We start from the raw sequence: 21,301 nt of genomic DNA, 5'->3' as shown, positions 1-21,301 counted from the left end.
TACTTTCAACCTGTAAAAACAACCCAGGATCATTGAAAAAACCTTTTTGTAAAATTATTTTGTTGCTGCATGCAAGTTTTGCTGCTCTTTCAAAGTGAAATGTCCAGTAAGTGGCAATAAAAATGTGTTCAGGTTAATGTTAATTAGATTAATTTGAATCTGGTAACATTTTGCTGCATTAGTACGTTGGTTGTTGTATGTATCATGGCAGTTTGGAAAATAATTGTGCGGTGAGTGGAGCTAAAAGCAGGGCACATTTTAGGAGGGGTTCTGGCCAGTTGATTGGCCAGTTGATAATACCTAGAATATCAAAATCAACTACTGGCTGTAGATTCTTTTTATATTTAGCACCTAAACTCTGGAACGGTCTTTCTAGCATTGTTCAGGAAGCAGAATCATGAAGCATTTTCTTCAGGTTCATGCCCTCCTTTGTTGATTTTCCCACTACAATCTATCACCATGGACACTAACACCATTCATCACAGCTGTTCGTCCTTTTAGTCAATCATCACAGTGTATTTAAGTTCCTCCCTCAGTTCTGTTGTTTGTCGGTTGTTGTTTGTGTCTGTGTTTGACACTCTACGTCAGTTTACCTGCTATCTGTTTAAACTTCATACATATTGGTTAATTCTGTCTTCCATCATTTTCATCTTGTGACAGAACAACCGACCAAAATGGATTACGCCGCTAAATTTGCAGCTTTTTATTATTTTCACAGTTTTTCCGTCTCGCCATCACCAGCCCCTTCGACGACGAGACCCTGAAGTCACTGTTCTGGATCAGGGCAAATTACCATCACCCCTTTGACCTCCCAGGCACCACCGGATTAAACTGGAAAGACACCATCATCAGGTGTCTGAAGAGTGTCTGTCCCCGATCGAGGACCCAGCCAGACCAAGAGCCCGAAACACCACCTTCGACTGTGGAGAACTTGTGTGTGTGCCCCCATCAGACGGAGTGCAACCACAAGCCGCGACGCGTCATCCAGAGCCAGTGGAGAAGCGGAAAGAGCTGACCCTCACCCCGGAAGTGGAGCTCCATCATGAGACTGACCAGGGGTGTGAGCACGCAACATCAGTGGACGAGGGAGTCATGACTAAGTAGAATGAGGACTGTCTGATAAACTTAAGTGAGGAAGTATCAACTCCCACCCAATCCCACCCGATACCTTTATTATCACTGTTTTTAGACAGCACTAATGACTGTATGAACTATGAATTCCCAAATTTACCACTCTTCATGGACTGTGTTACTCTTACCATCTGTCTGTCAAGTCTTGTAGCATCCCAAGCTCAGACAGTCCTCTACCCCTGCCGCTGCTGGATGTTTACAGCCCTGTGCCATCTCTGTGGAAGCCCTGCTATGATGTCGAGTAGCAGGTTGTGTTACCACCAGGAGCATCACTATGAGAGGACGCTCCGTCTCCGGCCTCGGATCTCTTCGCTCCATCTCTGCCCGTCGACCTGTGGGCTCCACCTTGGCTCCTTCCACCTTTGGCTCCACAGGAGACCCTCTGACTTGCGGCCTCACCAGGTTCCCCTTTCCTGCCGCCTCTCCCTTGGTCATTCGTCACACCATTTCCGCTACGGATTTGAAAGCCACATGCTGCACTCTGTCTCTCAACCTTTTAAGGCTGCAGCGGGTTCCTCTTTCACCACTGCGTTGCCTCTGTCCTCCGTCACACCGGCTCCACCTCAGCCCTCGGGTACTCTGCCACTGCTTTTGACATTAGTCGCCGCGGCATCGCCTTGGTCTCCAGTGCCAGCGATGTCGCTCGATTCCATCGACTCTCCCTCTGCACCTGTGGTTCCATCGGCCTCGTCTCCGTCGGTCTTCCCCCAGTTGTTGTTAGCCTCCACATCATTTTGGCTCCTCCCTCCCTCTACTCCACCGTGGGCTGTCAGCACGGATAAGCTCTGTGTCTATGCCACTGGGACATTCCATTATCGCTGTCGGGGTCTTGTCGTCCTCCTCCCATCACCATCCCTTCGCCTCATCCTGCCATCATCCCTCCTCTTCTTCCTCTCACCATCCCTTCGGCATCATCTCGCCCACCTCCAAAGCCCCCTCTGGCCCTTCCTATGTTGTTCTGTTATGGCGTGAGATTGAGCCTTGCCGAAGGGGGGAGTACTGTCTCCATTATCTTCAGTTCATGCCTTGCTTTGTTGATTTTCCCACTACAATCTATCACCATGGACACTAACACCATTCATCACAGCTGTTCATCCTTTTAGTCAATCACCATGTATTTAGGTTCCTCCATCAGTTCTGTTGTTTGTCGGTTGTTGTTTGTGTCTGTTTGACACTCTGTTATGCCAGTTTACTTGATTAAACTTCTTACCTATGTGTTAATCCTGTCTTCTGTCGTCTTCATCGAATGTCAGTGACATATTATCAATTTCTATAATTCAAATAATGTAAAATTACTGTGACGCTGCATGAATTAGGCCAGTTGGAACAGGGAACCACATAGGAAAGAAAAATCAAAAGTGAGATAACTTTAACATCAAATGGAGACTTTTGCTTGAGTCTCACTTGTCTCCTGAGACAAAAATGCTAACACTCTCACAATAGTCTATTTTAAAGTTTTAGAAGAGATCTCAAAAAATGTACACACTGTGCTCAGATTTTTCTCCTGAGCTAGATACTCTGGATTGCTCACATTTGTCTATGTGCTCACTATTGTCTCTAAAATTTAGAAGAGATCTCAGCAACATCACAAACTTATTTATTTTTTAAAACACTTAAATGTATTGCTCAGTGGTTGCTTTTTCTAAGCTCGTGAGACTTTATTGTGATTCTCAGATATCCCTCATTTTAGTATCAACAAAGTTTTAGATGTTTCTCCTAAAATTCCTTAGAAGAAATAAAAGTATACACAACTGAGACATGAGAATTATCTGAGAGAAAGAAGTCCAAAATGAGAAACGAGAAACATGGGAGATCTCTTCATTGTCTTGCTGTAATCTCTTTCAAGACTACATTATATTTATATTTATAATTATTTTCAGAGGTTGCTATTTCTCATGATATTGGGGTTTTTCAACTTTAATGGTCAGGACTTTAGGACAAGAAGGGAACAGGAGTAGGAAAGTACCTATAGCTGGGACTCAAACTCATGCTGTTTGAGGAGCTGCTGTGCCTCACAATTGATGTGCTGTCCACAAGGTAGACTTGTAGTCAAGACCGCCTAAACCGAGATCAAGACACTACCAAGACCAGAGGGTATCGAGACCAAGACAAGACCAAGACCAAGACAGACCAAGTCGAGACCAAGACAGAGACCAAGTCGAGACCGGAGGGAAAAAAACAGACTAGTGTACAGTGTTGGGAAAGTTCACTTTCTACATTAACTAGTTTAAAGTTCAGTTCACAAATTTTTAAATGAACTAGTTCAGTTCAGTTCATACTTTAAAATTTTGAGCTAGTTCATTCATAGTTCTTTTTTTCCATATGTTGCTGCGAGCTATTATTTTTTTAAATGATTTCCACAGCCCATGTAGAACTACAGACAGCAATTATTTTTTCGGCGGGCAAAGTTTGAACAGAAATGTACGATTTTTCCCATCCTCACCGACCTTGTCATAAAACTTGTTTAAATGATCATACGACGCTTCCTTGCTGCATTTTGTTTTGATCACGCATGCGGCGGTGCGATGCTGGTGGCTGGTGTTGCCAGATTGGGTGTTTTTCCGCTACATATTAAGGCCTGTTTACGGTGTATTTTAGCCGGATTTTCACCTGGAAGGCTCTATAGAAATCTGGCATCCTATTGAACGAAGTTAAACTGAGAGTGCTTCCGTTCACAGACACCAGAATGAACAAGTTAACAGTAACGTTCACCAGGCAGTAATACAGTACGTTCAGTTCACGTTCGCCCAAAATATGAACGCGTTCAGGCACAACGCTGCTAGTGTACTCTCTATTCGTTCTGGTGAAATCACAAAACATAATGCACACAAACGTGTCCCTGCTTGATATACCACCACTGATGAACATAATCGGTTTTGATGAGAAAAAAAACTATACGAGAAAAAAAAAAACTATACGAGTGCGGATTAGAACCCAGAACCTCTAAAAATTCTACCACTGGACCATTGAGATATACATTGTTCAAATAGGCGAAACGAGTCACACGAAAATGCAAATACTGTTGCATTATCGAACGTTGTGTCGTCGTGGATATTGTAGTATTGTATTGCTAAATCCCCCGACCACTATGTCGGTCTGAGACAGCGAGACCTAGACAAGACCAAGACCAAAGACCGTCAAGGCCGTGACTAGACCGAGACCACTTTTACGTGGTCTCGGTCTAGTCAGGTCTCGAGACATACATCACTACCACAAGGCTATGGCTCTGACAGAGATTTCACTAAGCTCAGGATACTAAGGGCTGGTTATTCTCTTATAGATCTCATTTAGGTATCAGCTTTGTCTTATGGTGCCAGTTGGTTAAACTTAGCATAGTTGCATATAGTAACTTAAAGAGCAATTAACCACAGGGCAATCAGTTTTACTTTTCCAGTTGAAATTAAAATGATCTAACTTTTTATTTAAATGACTCTAAAAAGTTTTTACCAGGGGTAAGGAAAAACATTTGACTCGCTTTTAAGACTAGTTTAAGAAGTTTTTGCAATTGGCCACCTTCCATTTTTTTCAGGAGAAACATGTTCAATCCAAAAGTGTATTAATATTATAAATACTAAAACTATAATTTCAATAGCATTATACATTTCAGAATATCAAGGGTTACTAGTTTAAAATTGTCTTCAATGCCCAGCATTGTATATGTAGCACATATTCCAAAAAAAAGGATTAGACAAGTGTAAGATGTTTAATCTAAGATAAATACTTTCTTTTTAACAAATGTAATACTAATGTACTAGTGCTTCATGGTTGTTACATAACCCTTTTTTTCATTTAACATTGCAATGTTTGTCTTGTACAATCCATTTTGCATGCATGTAACACAGTCCATGTAAAAACAGGTCATGATTTCCTCTGCGGTGCAAATGTCAATCATGTTTAGTACATGTTAACTCCAAAATCCGTAGAAGAAATACAAATGTTGGAGGCCAATGATCTGCTCGCGAAGTCCTTGAAATCCATTCTGTGTTAAGGTAAGGCATGTTATTCCCAATTATGGGTTGTGGCTGGGTTGTTATAGGTCTGCGCATTGAACGGAGGAATTATGGTATTCTTCTGTAGCCTGACGAGTAATTTAACCCTTGTTTAAGTGAACTCAAAGACAGCCTATTTATGGACTATTTGTGGATGGCTGTTTGACTTATCAATTTGTATCGATAAAGTATAATAGTATGAATCCGGTATATAGTGCTTGCATAGTGCATACACTTGTAGCCGTTATTTATCTTTAGAAGTCATTGAAATAAATAGGTTTCATAGCGCAATGCAACGCATTACGCAACCTGTCTGAAAGGCGCTTCAGTCCTCAGCATGCACAAGTGCACGAACACCCACTCCCTCCCGCCCCCCGGTGGGAAAAACAAACAAACAAGTGGGCCCCCCCAAAGGACACAGTAGGTATAGTTTGAACACTGGCTACCCAGAGTGAAAAAAAAAGTTATCTCTCTAACATCTCAAATGTTTCTGCTATACATAAATGAGTTGACATTAACATCATATGGAGGATTTTGCTTGAGTCTCCGGCTTCTCACACTTGTCTCCTGAGACAAAACTCTTAACACTATCTCATTTGTCTCCTCTAAAGTTTCAGAAGAGATCTTAATAACATCACACACTGTGCTCAGATTTTTCTCCTTAGCTAGAGACTCCATAATATGTACATTAATTCATGATCACCTCAGTCCCATTTAAAACTCATATGAAACCTGCGGCAGGCTTCGGCTCATCCCCGTATTTTAGTCTGCGTTTTTTCAGCGTGTTCTTCAATCCGTAGCAGCCCAACGCCAGCATCAAAAGCAGAGGACAATGTTATCTTTGTAGTTCTTTGTCTTTGTCATAAATGCAGTTTACATAACAGTATGTGGGAGCAAAACAGGACAGTTGTAAAGTTGTCCAGTGGACAGTTATCCACTGTAAAATCTAGGCTTATTTATTTATTTTATGAAATTCTATTCGGCTTGAGACTTTATGACTTTTCCTACACTTGCTATACTTCATACTTCAGTGCAAAAAAATTGCAAAAAACAAAATATGAACTTAATTTAATAATAAATCCAAAAGCAAAACACCCCAAAAGAACTATACAAGGGAGTAGAAATGGCAAATGAGTTAATGAGTGGTCCTCTGCAGCCATCTAGAGTTATCGTGGTAATTTCATGTTATTTTCATGTTAAAAGTGTGTTTGTTTTCCTCCAGGTGACAGAATTCCTCCACTATAGCATGGCACATTTTCCGAGTTATCTCAATGAATGAAAATTATAAATGTAGATGTTCCTTAAAGTTAAGTTTACTGCAAAAATGTAGATAAAATTAATAGTTTAAAACATTACATGTGTTGAATAAAATATTTAAATATATATTTTACCCACATATTGCCAATCTAGACAATTATAGTAATATAAAGTGTGTCTATATTCTTAATGAATATTGATGAATATTAGCTGGTTATTTATTTAGAAATTAATAAAATTTTCAGGGATTGACTTGATGGGTAGTGAAGAACCCACTGTATTGTTCATGCTATGCCAGTATGCAAACAATATATTAAAAAAATAATAACAATCATACACTCATTGGGGGCTGAGCACCCAAAAAATTAAAATCCTAGAATTCTAGAAATATTGAAATCCTAGAAAGGTTAATGCTCTATTGTGTTTAAAATTAACACAGCACCTACACTAAACCCTACCCTAAACATAACTTATATAATACAGGGTTAACAAAAAAAAGAGAGAGATAAAACCGCATATGCCTAAGCAACCTTGCAATTTTAACTTGCTTACATAAGATAACTCTTTGAGTATTTTTACCCTGCACTTGTTTTGCCCTGGACTTCAAGGTACTTGTACCCAAGTGCTTTGAATCACAAGTGCAATGCTGTAAAGCTACATTACTACATTAAAGCTACATGCTGTAAAGCTACATCTTAATCTTGCTGTAAAGCAAGATTAAGAAGAAGCTCCTTTCGGCAGTCAGCAACAGTCCTATAATTTATATGTCTCCATGTACATACGGTGGTACTCGCTGTGCTGACTCCGAGCCTGAATAGTTTTGTGAGCCCCGATAGACCAATAGAATTTGCCCTTTTGCTGCAAACAAATAGCTGTGATGGCAAAGATTTTATGTACTGATAACATTTATATTTAAATGTTTGTTTGTAGCGGCAAGAAAACTGATTTGTTGTCTACAACATGGAGTAATATCTGTGAATGTCATTCACAAATGTTACTAGGCAACCAGTAGTGGGAATACCTACTAGCGACAAGTAGTGAGAAAGTGGCTGATAGTATGAATGCAGCATAACAGATGAGCTACCGAGCAAGTTAGAAAAAGCCAAAAATATGGAGCTTGTTATGTGATGCAAAAGTCAAAATGTATTAGTTTACAAATCATGTACTATGGTAAAATAGAAATTAGAACACTTAAAGGGAAAGCATGTAATTTATATGCTGCTAGCATCACCAAACAGAATTGCAAAAATAATGACTGTTTTCAAACAAGTCTGCTATTGGTCACTAAATGGACAACCCCGCCCTCAACTCACATAATTGGTTTAGCTTTTGGTGTGCCAACCTAGTCGAGAAACAAACAGCAATGTTTCATAGTGCTCAAGCCACAGCTTTTACACATTTGGGAGAAATCATTACAGTTTTTGGGGATAGTATTTAAAAAAAAAAATTTTAACAAAGAAAATCTACACACTGTGTATATACAGTGTGCATATTTTCCATTCCCTTTATTTGTAAAAACACTTCACGTTTAAATTAAAAAAGGCATAATCAATGGAGAATAGAAGTTTGAGCCTGACAAGTAATTAGAAGAGAAGGTTGAAGTTGAAGTTTTGAAGCTATACCATTGGAGGTTGTGCTGGAGGCCACGGCCTTCTCACTGATGTCGGCACGGGTGGACGTGCTCTTGGTGGCTACAATGGTCTCCACTCTCTTCTTCTTCTCTGCTGCAGAACTGGTCTGGGACTGGGTTTCCATGACAACTGAGCATTCCTCAGTACCTCATCAAGACAGGATACCTGCAGGGTAACAAGAGAGGTCAGGTCGGAGGTCAGTGGTCAGAGAAAAAAAAACATTTAAATCAACAACAATAAACCTCATTAACAAATAACACACAATTAATAACAATCAATTAGTTAATCCATACACTGAAAATGACTGTTTTCACAAATTTCCAACTCTACAGAAACCATACAAAATCAAACATTTCCTTTAAACGTAAAAAAAAAAAAAAAAAAGTTAAACAAGTATTAATCTCTGTCCATCCATCTGAATTAAACTGCTGTAAGTATCAAAAAAACATTCTAATCGTTTTCTAAGTAACCTGAGTATTCTTTATGAATATGGAAGTAGCTGTCTGGGATTTACAACACAGCTATTCAAGTTTGATGTGCTTCAATCTCCAGAGGAGAGGTGTAGCCACGATGAATGAGGAGGGGGGTACAGACAAATAGGGCTGTGACGGTATGGGATTTTTTGTTACAGCGGTGAAGAAGCAACAAATCTCACGGTTTGACGGTTAACCGACCCCCCCAAAAAATCACCCGCGGCGTGTCACACACTGCAGACGCGATCAAGAAAGCATGTAGCTTGTAAATGAAAATAGAAATGAATAATTAAAAAGCAGTATTCTTTATTAACAAATAAACAAATTAACATTTGCATTAAATTGTAAATATTAATAATGAACTATGAATTATGCTAAACTTAAACAACCTTTTTTAATCATTATAAAGCAGTTGTCTTTATTATAAACAGCAAATTAACATTTATATTAAATTGTAAATAAAATAATTAACTATTAATTAGGCTAAACATAAACAACCTTTTTTAAAAAGTGCAAAATAAACGAGCAATAATCTGAACAAGTGTTCGGCTGTTGGGCCGCTTAAGTGAATCGTCAAGTCCTGCTGCTTTATTTTCCGGTCTTCAGGTTTCGTGACAGGAAAACCACAACAAACCACAAGGAAAACTACAACTGCATTAGGATTATTAGACAATGTCGAAATAAAGTGACTCTGCAGCAGGGGTGTGAAGTAACGAATTACAAATACTCACGTTACTGTAATTAAGTATTTTTTTTTCAGAAATTGTATTTTTTTGAGTAGTTTAAAAATTGTGTAATTTCACTTTTACTTGAGTAGGCCTACATTTTAAGTGATGTATCGGTACTTTTTCTCCGCTATTTTCCTTCTGTTTGTGGTCGTTACTCGTTACATACTTGTTTTTATTTTATTTTATTTTTATCCATCAACGTGATTGGATTGAGTAAGCGGTCTCGTGACTGTCATCAAATCAAATTAAGCATAGAAAACTTTAACCGCCTATTCCTGCTGTTACTCGTGACTGCTGTGGAAGTGCATTCTTCACGCATGAATTCAATCCAGATATCAGCATCTTCCTCTAATATGCTAAAGGTACATTTCACATTGCTGCTTAATATGATATTTATATAGGCTGGCCTGTCTACAGGGCCTAACATTTGGTCTGAGGTTGGGGGTATTGCGTGACGAGTTCATAATGCGGTGAATTCCCGCTCCCATTTACTTCACAATCACATTATAGAGAGACACGCGTCACGATCTGTGCACTGCCGCGTCTCGCGCTCGTCATGCCGCCAGATTCAGTGCACTCTATGAACCATGGCGTTAACTTGAACTGCATTTCTGTCAGTGCGTGACTACAGCTCGTTAATAAACAACGTTTTTTGATTGATCCATTACAATCCGTCTTCATTTGGCAAGTGCACTTGCGCAAAAACATTTTTCACGTTGAACTTTTTTTTTGTGTGTGTGTGGATGCTGCTGATAAAACAGCTTCACCGAGACTACAAAGAGACATGCATTTGTGTGTGTGTGTGTGTGTGTTTGTTTGTTTCTTTTGTAAAAGTTTCCTGGATATAACTTCCCTATTTAATGCACAATTTTCCTTACAAATTATATTATCAGCATTACAATGTGAGTAAATGTAGCCGTGTAAAATGTAAGGGATGATGCCACCCTTCTAGAAGAATGTGCATTTACATTTAAATTGTAACATATTTAATATCATGGAATTAAAGTGTGTTATTAGTGTTAGCTCACTATCTTAGCCTTTTTCAGTGCATTAGGTGAGGTAATCTGATAATATTAGTGATTCTAATTTATCAAAACACTAACATTGGTACCGTTTTGGAGAGAAATTGGGTATTTTTTAATCTCTCTATTTAACCCATCTCATGGTGTGTGATGCTGAACTATCATATGAGTTTCTAGAAGTTTTAGAATTCTTTGCACAGTTATGAATATTAATATTTTATGTGCAACAATAGCATGCTCAGGCCCAGTGGCTTTTCAACTAATTTTAAATGATCCCCCCCCCCCCCCCCCCCCCCCCCCAAATAATGATTTAAATGGTGATGAGTGTACTGATTTGATGCATTTTAAAAAGATGGACGATAGATATTCTTCAATCTTTATGTCAAAGAACAAAATATAATGTGAATTACAGTATGTGCAATTTTTTTTTTAAATTTATAAATTGTAGTGCACAGTGTTTATTGTAAGGGGTAGAATCCGCAGCTCAGTACTCACTACTCACTACTCATGAGTACTTTTAAATAAGCTACTTTTTTACTCTTACTCAAGTAGTTTTTTGGACAAGTACTTTTTACTCTACTTACACTACATTTTTTGGAATGTAATGCTACTTTTACTTGATTATGTTTTTTCAGTACTCTTTCCACCAGTGCTCTGCAGAGTTTTGCATTCAAAGGCATGTAAAGGGAACCATTGACACAGAGAAGAAAGAGTCTTCACGTGTGCTCGCACTCATGACCGCTACTGAACATCTGAACACAAAGAATCATCAAATGTTCTCCAAAATGTAATCAAATGTATATTTCTGCAAGCATGTTTAAACTGGTTAACTGACAGTGTCTAAGGCAGGCAAAGGCATTTTTCAAGTCGAGTTCGCACGCCACTGCGCAATACACACATTGGGGTTCATTTCATAAACTGTGGACAAGCTTATTTAATGTTATACTTTGTAGTAGCGCTATCGCTGCGTAATAATCTGTTTGGTTGTAAAATGTATTACCTGAATGAAATGAAATTGATTGTCTCGTCCTGTGGAATCATTCATTCTCAGACAGCTTACGAAGATGTTCAACTAATAAAGATCTTCATCGCTGGCAAAAATATGATGCATTTGCAGATTTGCTTTCACTAGACTGTACTGTAGGTCCACGGCCACTTCATTCAATGCTCTTGATGTTTTTAAATCTTCCTGTTACGACTCCGAGTTGAGTGTGAATTGAAAGCGCTTCAGACGATTCAGTGTGTGCATTCAAACTGATTCGCGAACCGATTTAGACTGATCAGACAACTTGATGGATGAAGTCTTTAAACAGAACCGACTCAAGATTTCCATTACACGAGAGTAGATGTTAAAACTTCATGCTGATTTGTACTCGGCTTTCGCCAAGATAAGCAACACTAAGACGTAGCTTTACAGTAAACTATGCTTCACCCATTTACGCTTTTTTCCATATGGTGGTGTGACTCTCCTTCTGTCCGGCATTAGCGACTGCAGTGTACTTGGCGCATCAGCACACACGACGGCTGCAACTACAGTGTGGTCTCCCTAGTGGACCAGCGCGACAACCGTCTGGATTGAGCCAAGTAGGGGACATCTCTAGGGTCTTCAAGTGGGCACCTTCCATCCTCAGTGTTTCGTCGACTAGCCCACGACACCTCAAGAGGGCTCGACAGTGACTCTGGCGTCCCAGAGTCAACCCCCTCCGTCCCCCACTCAACTCAGCCCAGCTTACTGACCCCTACATCCCTCCTGCTGCTGAGACCTAACCACAATCACGCAATCTCTCCGCAACCCAACCATACGCGCCAACCGATTTGACTAAGGCTGTCGAGCCCCACTGGTGCGTTAATATGCAGTTTCAGTGGCAACGGTTCCGTATGGCATACCACCTACTGAAAAACACAATATCTGCCCAACCACCCGTCATGGCGTAGCATGGCGGCCTGTACACAGCCAGCTAGAATCTTTCCGTCTCAACCACAGCCAGTTGCTGCTCCTTTCTGCTGCTTCAGATAAGTTCTTTACTGTGCGACGCAACTCTTGGCCTCTGAATCCGACGTCTCTGAGGAACCGGGTTGTAGAGTGTGCCACAAAACCACGACAACCCACTTCCACTGGATAAACCTGGACTCTCCATCCTCGCTGTTCTGCTTCAGTGGCCAGATGAGCATACCGCAGTTTCTTCCTCTCATATGCCTCATCTACCGCATCCTCCCATGGCACTGTTAACTCTATCAGTTGAACAATGCGTGCTGATCCAGACCACAAAACAATATTTGGTCATAGGTTAGTGATGGCAATCTTAGGTGGAAAAATAAGCCGTTGATCAAGATCAGCCAGCATCTTCCAGTCCCTAGCAGCTCCCAGTTGTCCTGGGCGAGAATTGGTGTTAGCACCTTTTCTTGGTGGTTGCTCGCCTGGGCGGAGGAATATTGTCTTCTGCGTGTAATGTTTTTCTAGAACAGGCGGCAACTTATTGGTCATACTACGCTTGCCTTCCGATGCTAAAGCCAAACATCGCAATACTTGGTCATGGCGCCAAGTAAACCGACCTTGGCTAAGAGCCACTTTACATCCTGTCAAAATGTGCCTTAATGTGGCAGGTGATGAATACAAAGGACAAGAGGGATCCTCTTCTACCCAGAGGTTTAGGTTCTGCGGTGATGGGAGAACATCATATGTACCTAATAAGGAAACTGATCCTACTCTCTTCCATTGACCAAAGGTCTTGCCAGCCCATTTTGCGTTGCTCCACACTCTCCCATCTCATCCACTCTCCCTGCTTGGCCTGGGAAATGGCCTTTATACATCTCATCCTCTCCTCCTGCTTTCGCACCTCGTTGACTACCAGCTTCCTCCTTTGAGCTGGGCCTGCATTGTGCCATTTAGGAGGAGCTAAACTGAGCCCTAAACCCCCTCTTCCATGCTGTACCTGTCCCACGATATCCCCAATTTGAAGGTCCTCCTTTGCCTCTACTACAGATTTCTTTGCTGACCACTTTCTACCAGTTTTTACCACAGGGGCTGCCTCCCTTACACATTTGTCACGTGACTCTGCTAAAGTAATTTCCAGTCTGACCTTGGCACACTTAAACTCCTCGGTTAAAGCAGAGACTGGCAGCTGCAATACTCCTTTACTATAAAGTCAGAGTGGAACTCCCAACCATTTCCTGATGTATGAACTTATTAACGCTTCCAGCTTATCCACTGTTATCAAAGAAACCTTGTTCACAGTCAGTGGCCACAGCAACCTTGGCAGTAGACCAAACTGAAAGCACCACAGTTTTAGTTTGCCTGGTAGAGCACAGCTGTTTATGCTCTTCAACCCTTCCACTGCTTGTCGTCTAACTTCTCCCACTCAAACTGTGTCCTTTAGATCCCCATCGTACCATCTCCCAAGACTCTTCACTGGCTTCTCAGAAATTGTTGGTATTGCCTCACCATTAATGAAGAATGTTTTATCTACTACCTTTCCTTTAACTATCGAGATGCTCCTTGATTTAGAGGGCTTAAATTGCATTCGTGCCCATTCAATATTATCTGTTAACTTCCCCAATAACCGATTAGTGCAGGCTTCTGTTGTAGTCATGGTTGTCATGTCATCCATATATGCTCTGATTGGTGGTAGTCGCATCACAGAAGCCAAGCGCTCTCCTCCTAATACCCATCTTGATGCCCTAATGATTACTTCCATTGGTGCATCCTGCCATTATTCAAACCTCTAAGCATTGCCATGCAGTGCTGAATTTTGGAGTTGAGAAACTAAATTGCAAATCTCCAAAATAGGCTTTCACTAAATTTGTTATTGACATTGGTACTCTGAAAAAATCAAATTCTGTCCAAAGAAGCTCATGTGGTACTGAACCATATGCATTAGCCAAATCCAGGAATGTCAAATGGAGCTCCTTCATCTCCTTTTTTGCTGAATTCGTTGCCAGATAACATTGTTGTGTTCTAAGCATCCTGAGAACCCTGGAATGCCCGCTTTTTGAACTGAAGTTTCAATGAAGCCATTCTTTAATAGGTAGGTGGACAATCTCTGGGCAATAATGCTGAAGAAAATCTTACCTTCGACGTTTAATAGTGAAATAGGACGAAACTGACTGATGCTTGTAGCATTTTTTTCTTTAGGTATAAAGACTCCACCTGCTCTGCGCCATGCTCTAGGTACAACCTGTTTTTCCAATGCCACTTTTATCAATTTCCAAAGAATTCGCTGAACTCCTGAAGCACTCTTGTACACTCTGTACGGAACTCCATTAGGCCCTGGAGATAAGCCCTCAAAAGAGTGATTCATTTGTGAATTGAGCATCGCTCATGCCCATAAAAAAAGATACAGCACGATTGGAATAAACTACACATTTAACAACATGTATTGCATTAAAATAAAGTAACCAGAGGAACGTCGCCCAACGTAACAAAGTAAGAGGTACAGAAAACTTTCAGCAGAAAAAAAAAGTGCGGTGATGACCTGACACCGCGGTAGGCATCTCATTCACGCGATATTACGGTGATGCAGTTATCGTCACACCCCTACAGACAAACACAATAAATGTTGTTTGTTTAGGGATTTTTTCCCCTCAACCACTCAACACAACACTCTGTTAACAATCCTGGTTTGCAAAAAAACAAAAAACAACAACCATGTTTGGGTTTCATTTTGTATATATATATATGCAGGGATTTTACAAAGACCTGCGAAGACCTTGTCAAACTAGACAGCCCTCTGTACAGAACCTCAAAGAAGACCACAAGAGCCACAAAACTCCTCTGCAAAGACCCCTCCCACTGAGCAATGTGACATCGGAGTGACGTCTTTTCTACGTAAATTTTGGATGTCTAATTTCGGTCCACTGAAGGCGTTGTTCTGTAACGACAGGCGATGTCTTTATTCCACGTCTATTGCACGTCTAATGTTGACGTCCGTGGGATCAAATTTGGTCGTTTGTGGACGTCTTTTCAACATAAAATTTAGACTAATTTTAGACGTCGTTTCTATACAACTTCTATAACTGTAATCCCATGTTTCAAAAGGATGGAGGACATGTTTTCTGTACCATGTATTTACATTGATGCATTTGGCAGACGCTTTTATCCACAGTGACTCACATTGCTTTACACATTTACATTCCAATCAGTTCTTGCTTTCCCTGGGAATCGAACCCATGATCTTGGCATTGAAAGCGCCAACGCTCTACTGTTTGAGCTACAGCATTACACCTTAAAATGAATCTCCAGTTATCACCTGGTGCTGAGATGATTAAATGGAGTTTTTGGAAAATTATCTTAAATAATGATAAATACTCTGTATTCATATGTATTAATCATGTTGATAACAACAATGTTGATATTTGTAAATAAAAAAATATTGCATATTAATCATATACATTTCCTGCACCTGTAATAGACGTCCAAATGAGGTCCAAAAAAATTACCCAGTTCAAAGGTCAAATGTTGAACGTCATCATGACATCCAAGTTGGGTCATGGTTTGACGTCCAAAGAGTGGACCTAGTTTGGACATCGAATAGATGTCCAGAATTGGTCATGGACCGACGGACCCAATATAGACATGATCTGCATGTCTATCCGACGTCCAGTGTTTAGTGGGCTATGGCCAGCTTCAACTGATATATCTGATCTCCAAGCAGAAGGTGCTGGATTACATATTTTGAATGATATCAATCCACAATCTGACTTGTGATGCAGCCTGGAATCATGATCACAGCTTTTTTTTCTTCTTTTGGACATAGGAGGACTGGTCCCCTGACTGAGCTTGGTTTCTCCCAAGTTTTTTTTCTCCATTCTGTCACCTTATGGTGTTTGGGTTCCTTACCACTGTCACCTCTGCTTGCTTAGTTGGGGACACTTAAAAAGCAGTAATATCATTGACTTGACTGCACTGACACTATCGGATAAGAACTGAACTGAGCTGGATGATGTCATCACTGCTTTATAGCTAAAGTGAACTCAATCCATAATAATCAACACTGAACTGACTTCAGCTGAATAATAACACTATTGTGTTGTTAGAGCTGCTTTACTGCAGAATTTAATTGATCATTATTATCCTGTTTATAACTGTAAAGTTACTTTGAAACTATCTGTACTGTATAAAGCACTATGTCAATTCAGGTGACTTGACGTGTGTGTGTGTGTGTGAGAGAGAGAGAGAGAGAGAGAGAGAGAGAGAGAGAGAGAGAGAGAGAGAGAGAGAGAGAGAGAGAGAGAGAGAGAGAGAGAGAGAGAGAGAGACAATAAAGTAAATAAAATTGGGGGGGAAATACTTAGGAGAGTGAGAGAGAATGCTTGCTCAATTTTTCCCTTCTCAGTTCATTTTCCTCAAATCCCAAGAAAAGAGGAAGTGGAAAAGAATGAAAGAGGAAAATTATGAGGTAATCCGTTTGACATGGACTGAAAAAGTAAGGGGAAAAGGGAAGGGAACATATGGAGAGAGATCGGGACATACACATTCCTGTGGACAAGCAAATACGGCAAGCTTGTGTTCACTCAAGCATAGCTGACGTGTCTTTTGTGTGCCCTATGGGGTGGCCAGCCAGTGATCTGCACCAATTAAGACCGGGACCTTTTCACTCATAATCCCATTGACCTGGCCTGTGCCATCTCATTCCATAGGTGTTCCCAAATTCCTTGTTCTTCATGCTTTTTCACCCAACTCCCCAATAACACTTTGAGTAAAATGTTTTTGAGTAGAATGTTATTGCACTTTCATAGCTCAGGAAAAGTTAAGAGAAGTACAAACTTTGTTCGAGATGTTTCTTTAAAACATTTTTTTTTTTTAAAGGGGAAATGAGAAAAAAAATAAAGAATAATAGTAACTTATTCTGAGGAGAAAATCTGACAAGCAGGAGACTAAAGCAAATACTTTAGTCTCCTGCTTCCTGAGAAAAAATTGAGATATGAATCTACTTTGTGACTATTCTTTCTTTAGTTCATATTAAAATCTTAGATTTGCTTTCCTGGAAATTTTTTTGCACAATTTGAGACATGGTTGAGATCTCTTCTGAAATAAAAGTCTCAATTTAATCTCACTTCTAAGATTAAATGGAGCAAAGCTGAGATATTAAAGAGATTCAAAAAATGTCCTACTTATTATGTGCTCATTAGGCTATTCGGTCTTGTTCATTTGCCCCATAAGTATGTTCATAATTTAATATTTAAACTTTATTATATACAGGTGACCTTTAGTGTGTCGATCAATAACACAATGTCAATTATGCGAAATGAATAAATGAAAAGCTTACGGCCTAAAAGTATGCACCAGGATGTTAAACCCAGCTACCTTAACACCCTGAATTGAAGAAGCTCACAATAGAATGCATTAAAACCCCTGTTTTGTGGCAGTTGTTTCCCAAAATAATTCTCATATTAATGCTTATTCCTTGCACAGACGGAAATCCACACCAAATTAGCTGTGGGAAAGAGAAAGGGCGTTTCATTCTGCGTGCTGGCCCATAATCCTTTCTCACAAAAAGAGAAGCGATTAACCAGGTTTAAAATACCGCAATTCAGCCTTCTCCAAAGGAAAAAAAAATCTTATTTTAAGCACATTAAGCAAATCAATTTAACATAAATTATACGCTCTGCTGACAAAAGCAGGGAGTTGAAAGTCAGCTGTGAATGGTACTTCAAAGTCATGCAACCAAAATACACTTTGAGTCATTAATGTGCTTGATTGAAATTTGAAATAGTTTACTTCGAAGGGTTTTCCTCTTCACCTTGGCATCATGCAAACATAAGTTGCCTCCAAAGGTTTTGCATGCTTCTCATACTTGCATATTCCTCGTAAACTCAAGTCAATTTCTATACAGTGGGATTTAGGGTTGATTCAGGCTCTCTGACATGCAGGTGAGAGGATTAGAGATTAAATTAAAGTTCAAACAAACAGCTTTTGGGTTTTGTGGGAACATGATACTAGGTTGATTTTCAATAGGACAATCCAATCTGACTTCTGACCTGTAATGCTGCCTGAATCATAACCATACACTGTTCGTTCATTGGCCAGAGGAGAACTGGCCCCCGACTGAGCATGGTTTCTTCCAAGTTTTGTTTCCTTGCCACTGTCGCCTTTGTCGCCTTTTTCGCCTTTGGCTTTTAGCTTGCTTAGTTGGGGACATTTAATATTCAACAATATTGTTGATCTGCCTGCATTGACACCATTATATAAGAACTGAACTGAGCTGGACGATGACATCACGGTTTTCTCCAGAGCGGCTAATATATAAATGAACTAAATTAATATCTTTTTTTACAACAAAAATGATCCATCACTGAACTTACTTAAGCTGGACTATGACGTTATTTTCTTCTGGAAACAATCTTTGTTGCATTATTTTCCTGTTATCTCTGTACAGCTGCTTTGAAACAATCTGTATTGTAAAAAGCGCTATATAAATAAAGGTGACGTGACTTGACCTAGTTTGAAACCATTTCACACAGAGACACACACACGAAAAAAAAAAATTTTTTTAACTCCAGTTAAATTCCAAAAACTAAAATGCTCCATACATAAATATAAATAATATATACTATAACTGTAATGTGGCAGGTTGGAGCATAGAAGGAAGCAGGATCCAAATGCAGTAGTACTTTTACAATTAATAAACTAAAGACTAGGCAGACTCAAAAACTCAGACATAGCGAACAACACAACTAACCTCTAACAACATCATGAACCCACAAACACTGTAACAAGACACAGGGTTTAAATACAGAGACTAACAAGCTAAACATGATAACAAGAGGGCGTGGTTAATCAGAAACACCTGGGGATACTAATAAACTAGAAAAACTACAAGGACTACAAAACATGACACAGAACAGGAAATAACTAAAGTTCACACAAGACAAGGGAAACACAGACAGGAATCAATACATAGCCCCCAACTTAAGGAGTGGATTCCAGACACTCCTCAGAACACAATAGTCCAGGAGGGTGGTGGGTCGGAGGCGCATCCCGGGGCGGGATGGAGGGCCAGGCCCGTGGAACGGAAGAGGGCCTGGAGACTGCGACAGGACGAGAGACCAGGGCGGCGCAGGCCGTGCAGGCGACCGGGGCGGCGCAGGCCGTGCAGCCTCAGGAACAGACACCGCCTCAGGAACAGACACCGCCTCAGGAACAGACACCGCCTCAGGAACAGACACCGCCTCAGGAACAGACACCGCCTCAGGAACAGACACCGCCTCAGGAACAGACACCGCCTTAGGGAACAGACACCGCCTTAGGGAACAGACACCGCCTTAGGGAACAGACACCGCCTTAGGGAACAGACACCGCCTTAGGGAACAGACACCGCCTTAGGGAACAGACACCGCCTTAGGGAACAGACACCGCCTTAGGGAACAGACACCGCCTCAGGAACAGACACCGCCTCAGGAACAGACACCGCCTCAAGCTGGGCAGTATTGGCCTTGATGGGGGGAATGGGTGGCACCGGCAGGGCAAGGAGCTTGGGCGGTGCCGGCAGGGCCAGGAGCATGGAGACAGCCTCTGGACTGACCGGAGGCTCAGGAAGGGCCTCCGGGCATTGCAGGATGCAGGAAGTCCTCTTCCTCCATCTCCGAGAGGGTGCTGGGCTGGACGGGGCCAGCGGTGAGGGTTCTGGGCTTGACGGCGCCAGCGGCGAGGCCTCTGGGCTTGACGGTCGGCAGAAGTGACGTGAACAGTTTCTGGGTCGGCAGAAGTGACGTGAACAGTCTCTGGGTCGGCAGAAGTGACGTGAACAGTCTCTGGGTCGGCAGAAGTGACGTGAACAGTCTCTGGGTCGGCAGAAGTGACGTGAACAGTCTCTGGGTCGGCAGACGTGACGTGAACAGGCTGCGGAATGAGGGCTAATTTGGGAGTACCACGTTTTTCTTTCGTTATCCCCACAGCATATCTCAAATCACTCAGTCGCAGGGCCAAGCCAATTTAAAATCCTAACATTTGCCAGATCAATAAAATCCTCTACATACTCCTCAATGGGCCGGTCTCCCTGACGGAGACACATAATCCATGCTACTGGATTCCTGGAGGTCATTGCTGCTGGATCCATGTTAGTGGTGGGTTCATCTGTAACGTGGTAGGTTGGAAAAGAAGGAAGCGGGATCCAAATGCAGCAGTAGTACTTTTATTAAATAAACTAAAGACTAGACAGACTCAAAAACTCAGACATAGCGACCGACATAGCAGACCGACATAGCAGACCGACATAGCCGACCGACATAGCCGACCGACATAGCCGACCGACATAGCCGACCGAGATAGCCGACCGAGATAGCCGATCGACATAGCCGACCGACATAGCCGACCGACATAGCCGACCGACATAGCCGACCTCTAACAACATCATGGACCCACAAACACTGTAACAAGACACAGGGTTTAAATACAGAGACTAACAAGCTAAACAAGATAACAAGAGGGCGTGGTTAATCAGAAACACCTGGGGATATTAATAACTAGAAAAACTACAATGACTACAAAACATGACACAGAACAGGAAATAACTACAGTTCACACTAGACAAGGGAAACACAGACAAGAATCATTACAATAACTATATCAGTGTATGTATTAATTTATCTTGATAATACACTGATCCTAATGGAAATTTGGTGTCAGCTGCCAGGTGGTGCCAGAAAATATGCAACTTTAAATTTTAAAAAACAATTTGTTCAAAAAATACAATTAAAATGTATGTAGAATTAAATTGGTTTAGTTCCATGTATGTATTTTTTAAACATAAATTGTTAAAAGTAAAATATTTGTATACCAGAAAAATTCAATATGCCTTAAATAAAAATATAACATTATATTAAAAAGTAAATACATATGAATCGGTACATCACTATATGTAAATATAATATTGGGGGTTACTACTGAATATCTCTCTGATTAAGGGAATAAGCTCATTTACCGGCTCAATTACAAAACTTTCAACAGGACATTACATTAATTTTTAAACATAAAAAAGTAATAAGCTCTCTGCAATGACAACCTAGTGATCCATTACCCCATAACCAGCTACATGTACAGTGCTTAGCATAAGTGAAAATACCCATGCTGAA

At 40.7% G+C, this 21,301-nt stretch overlaps 1 protein-coding gene across 1 annotated transcript in view; it reads right to left on the bottom strand.

Annotated features, from left to right (window-relative positions):
- gli3 (GLI family zinc finger 3) overlaps nucleotides 1-21,301 on the bottom strand; it is a 248,427-nt gene that overhangs the window by 195,666 nt on the left and 31,460 nt on the right. Inside the window, exon 2 of the mRNA XM_077244337.1 lies at nucleotides 8,000-8,173. Within this exon, the coding sequence (XP_077100452.1) occupies nucleotides 8,000-8,132 (133 nt within the window). The 5' untranslated portion in view covers nucleotides 8,133-8,173. The remainder of the gene's footprint in view (nucleotides 1-7,999; nucleotides 8,174-21,301) is intronic.

Source organism: Siphateles boraxobius, unplaced genomic scaffold (assembly GCF_051911475.1).
Source record: "Siphateles boraxobius isolate OS27281-9 unplaced genomic scaffold, OSU_SipBor_1 26, whole genome shotgun sequence".
NCBI classification, from domain to species: Eukaryota; Metazoa; Chordata; class Actinopteri; order Cypriniformes; family Leuciscidae; genus Siphateles; species Siphateles boraxobius.
Note: the sequence above shows the minus strand (reverse complement) of the source record. Positions and strands in the feature narration are given on the sequence as shown.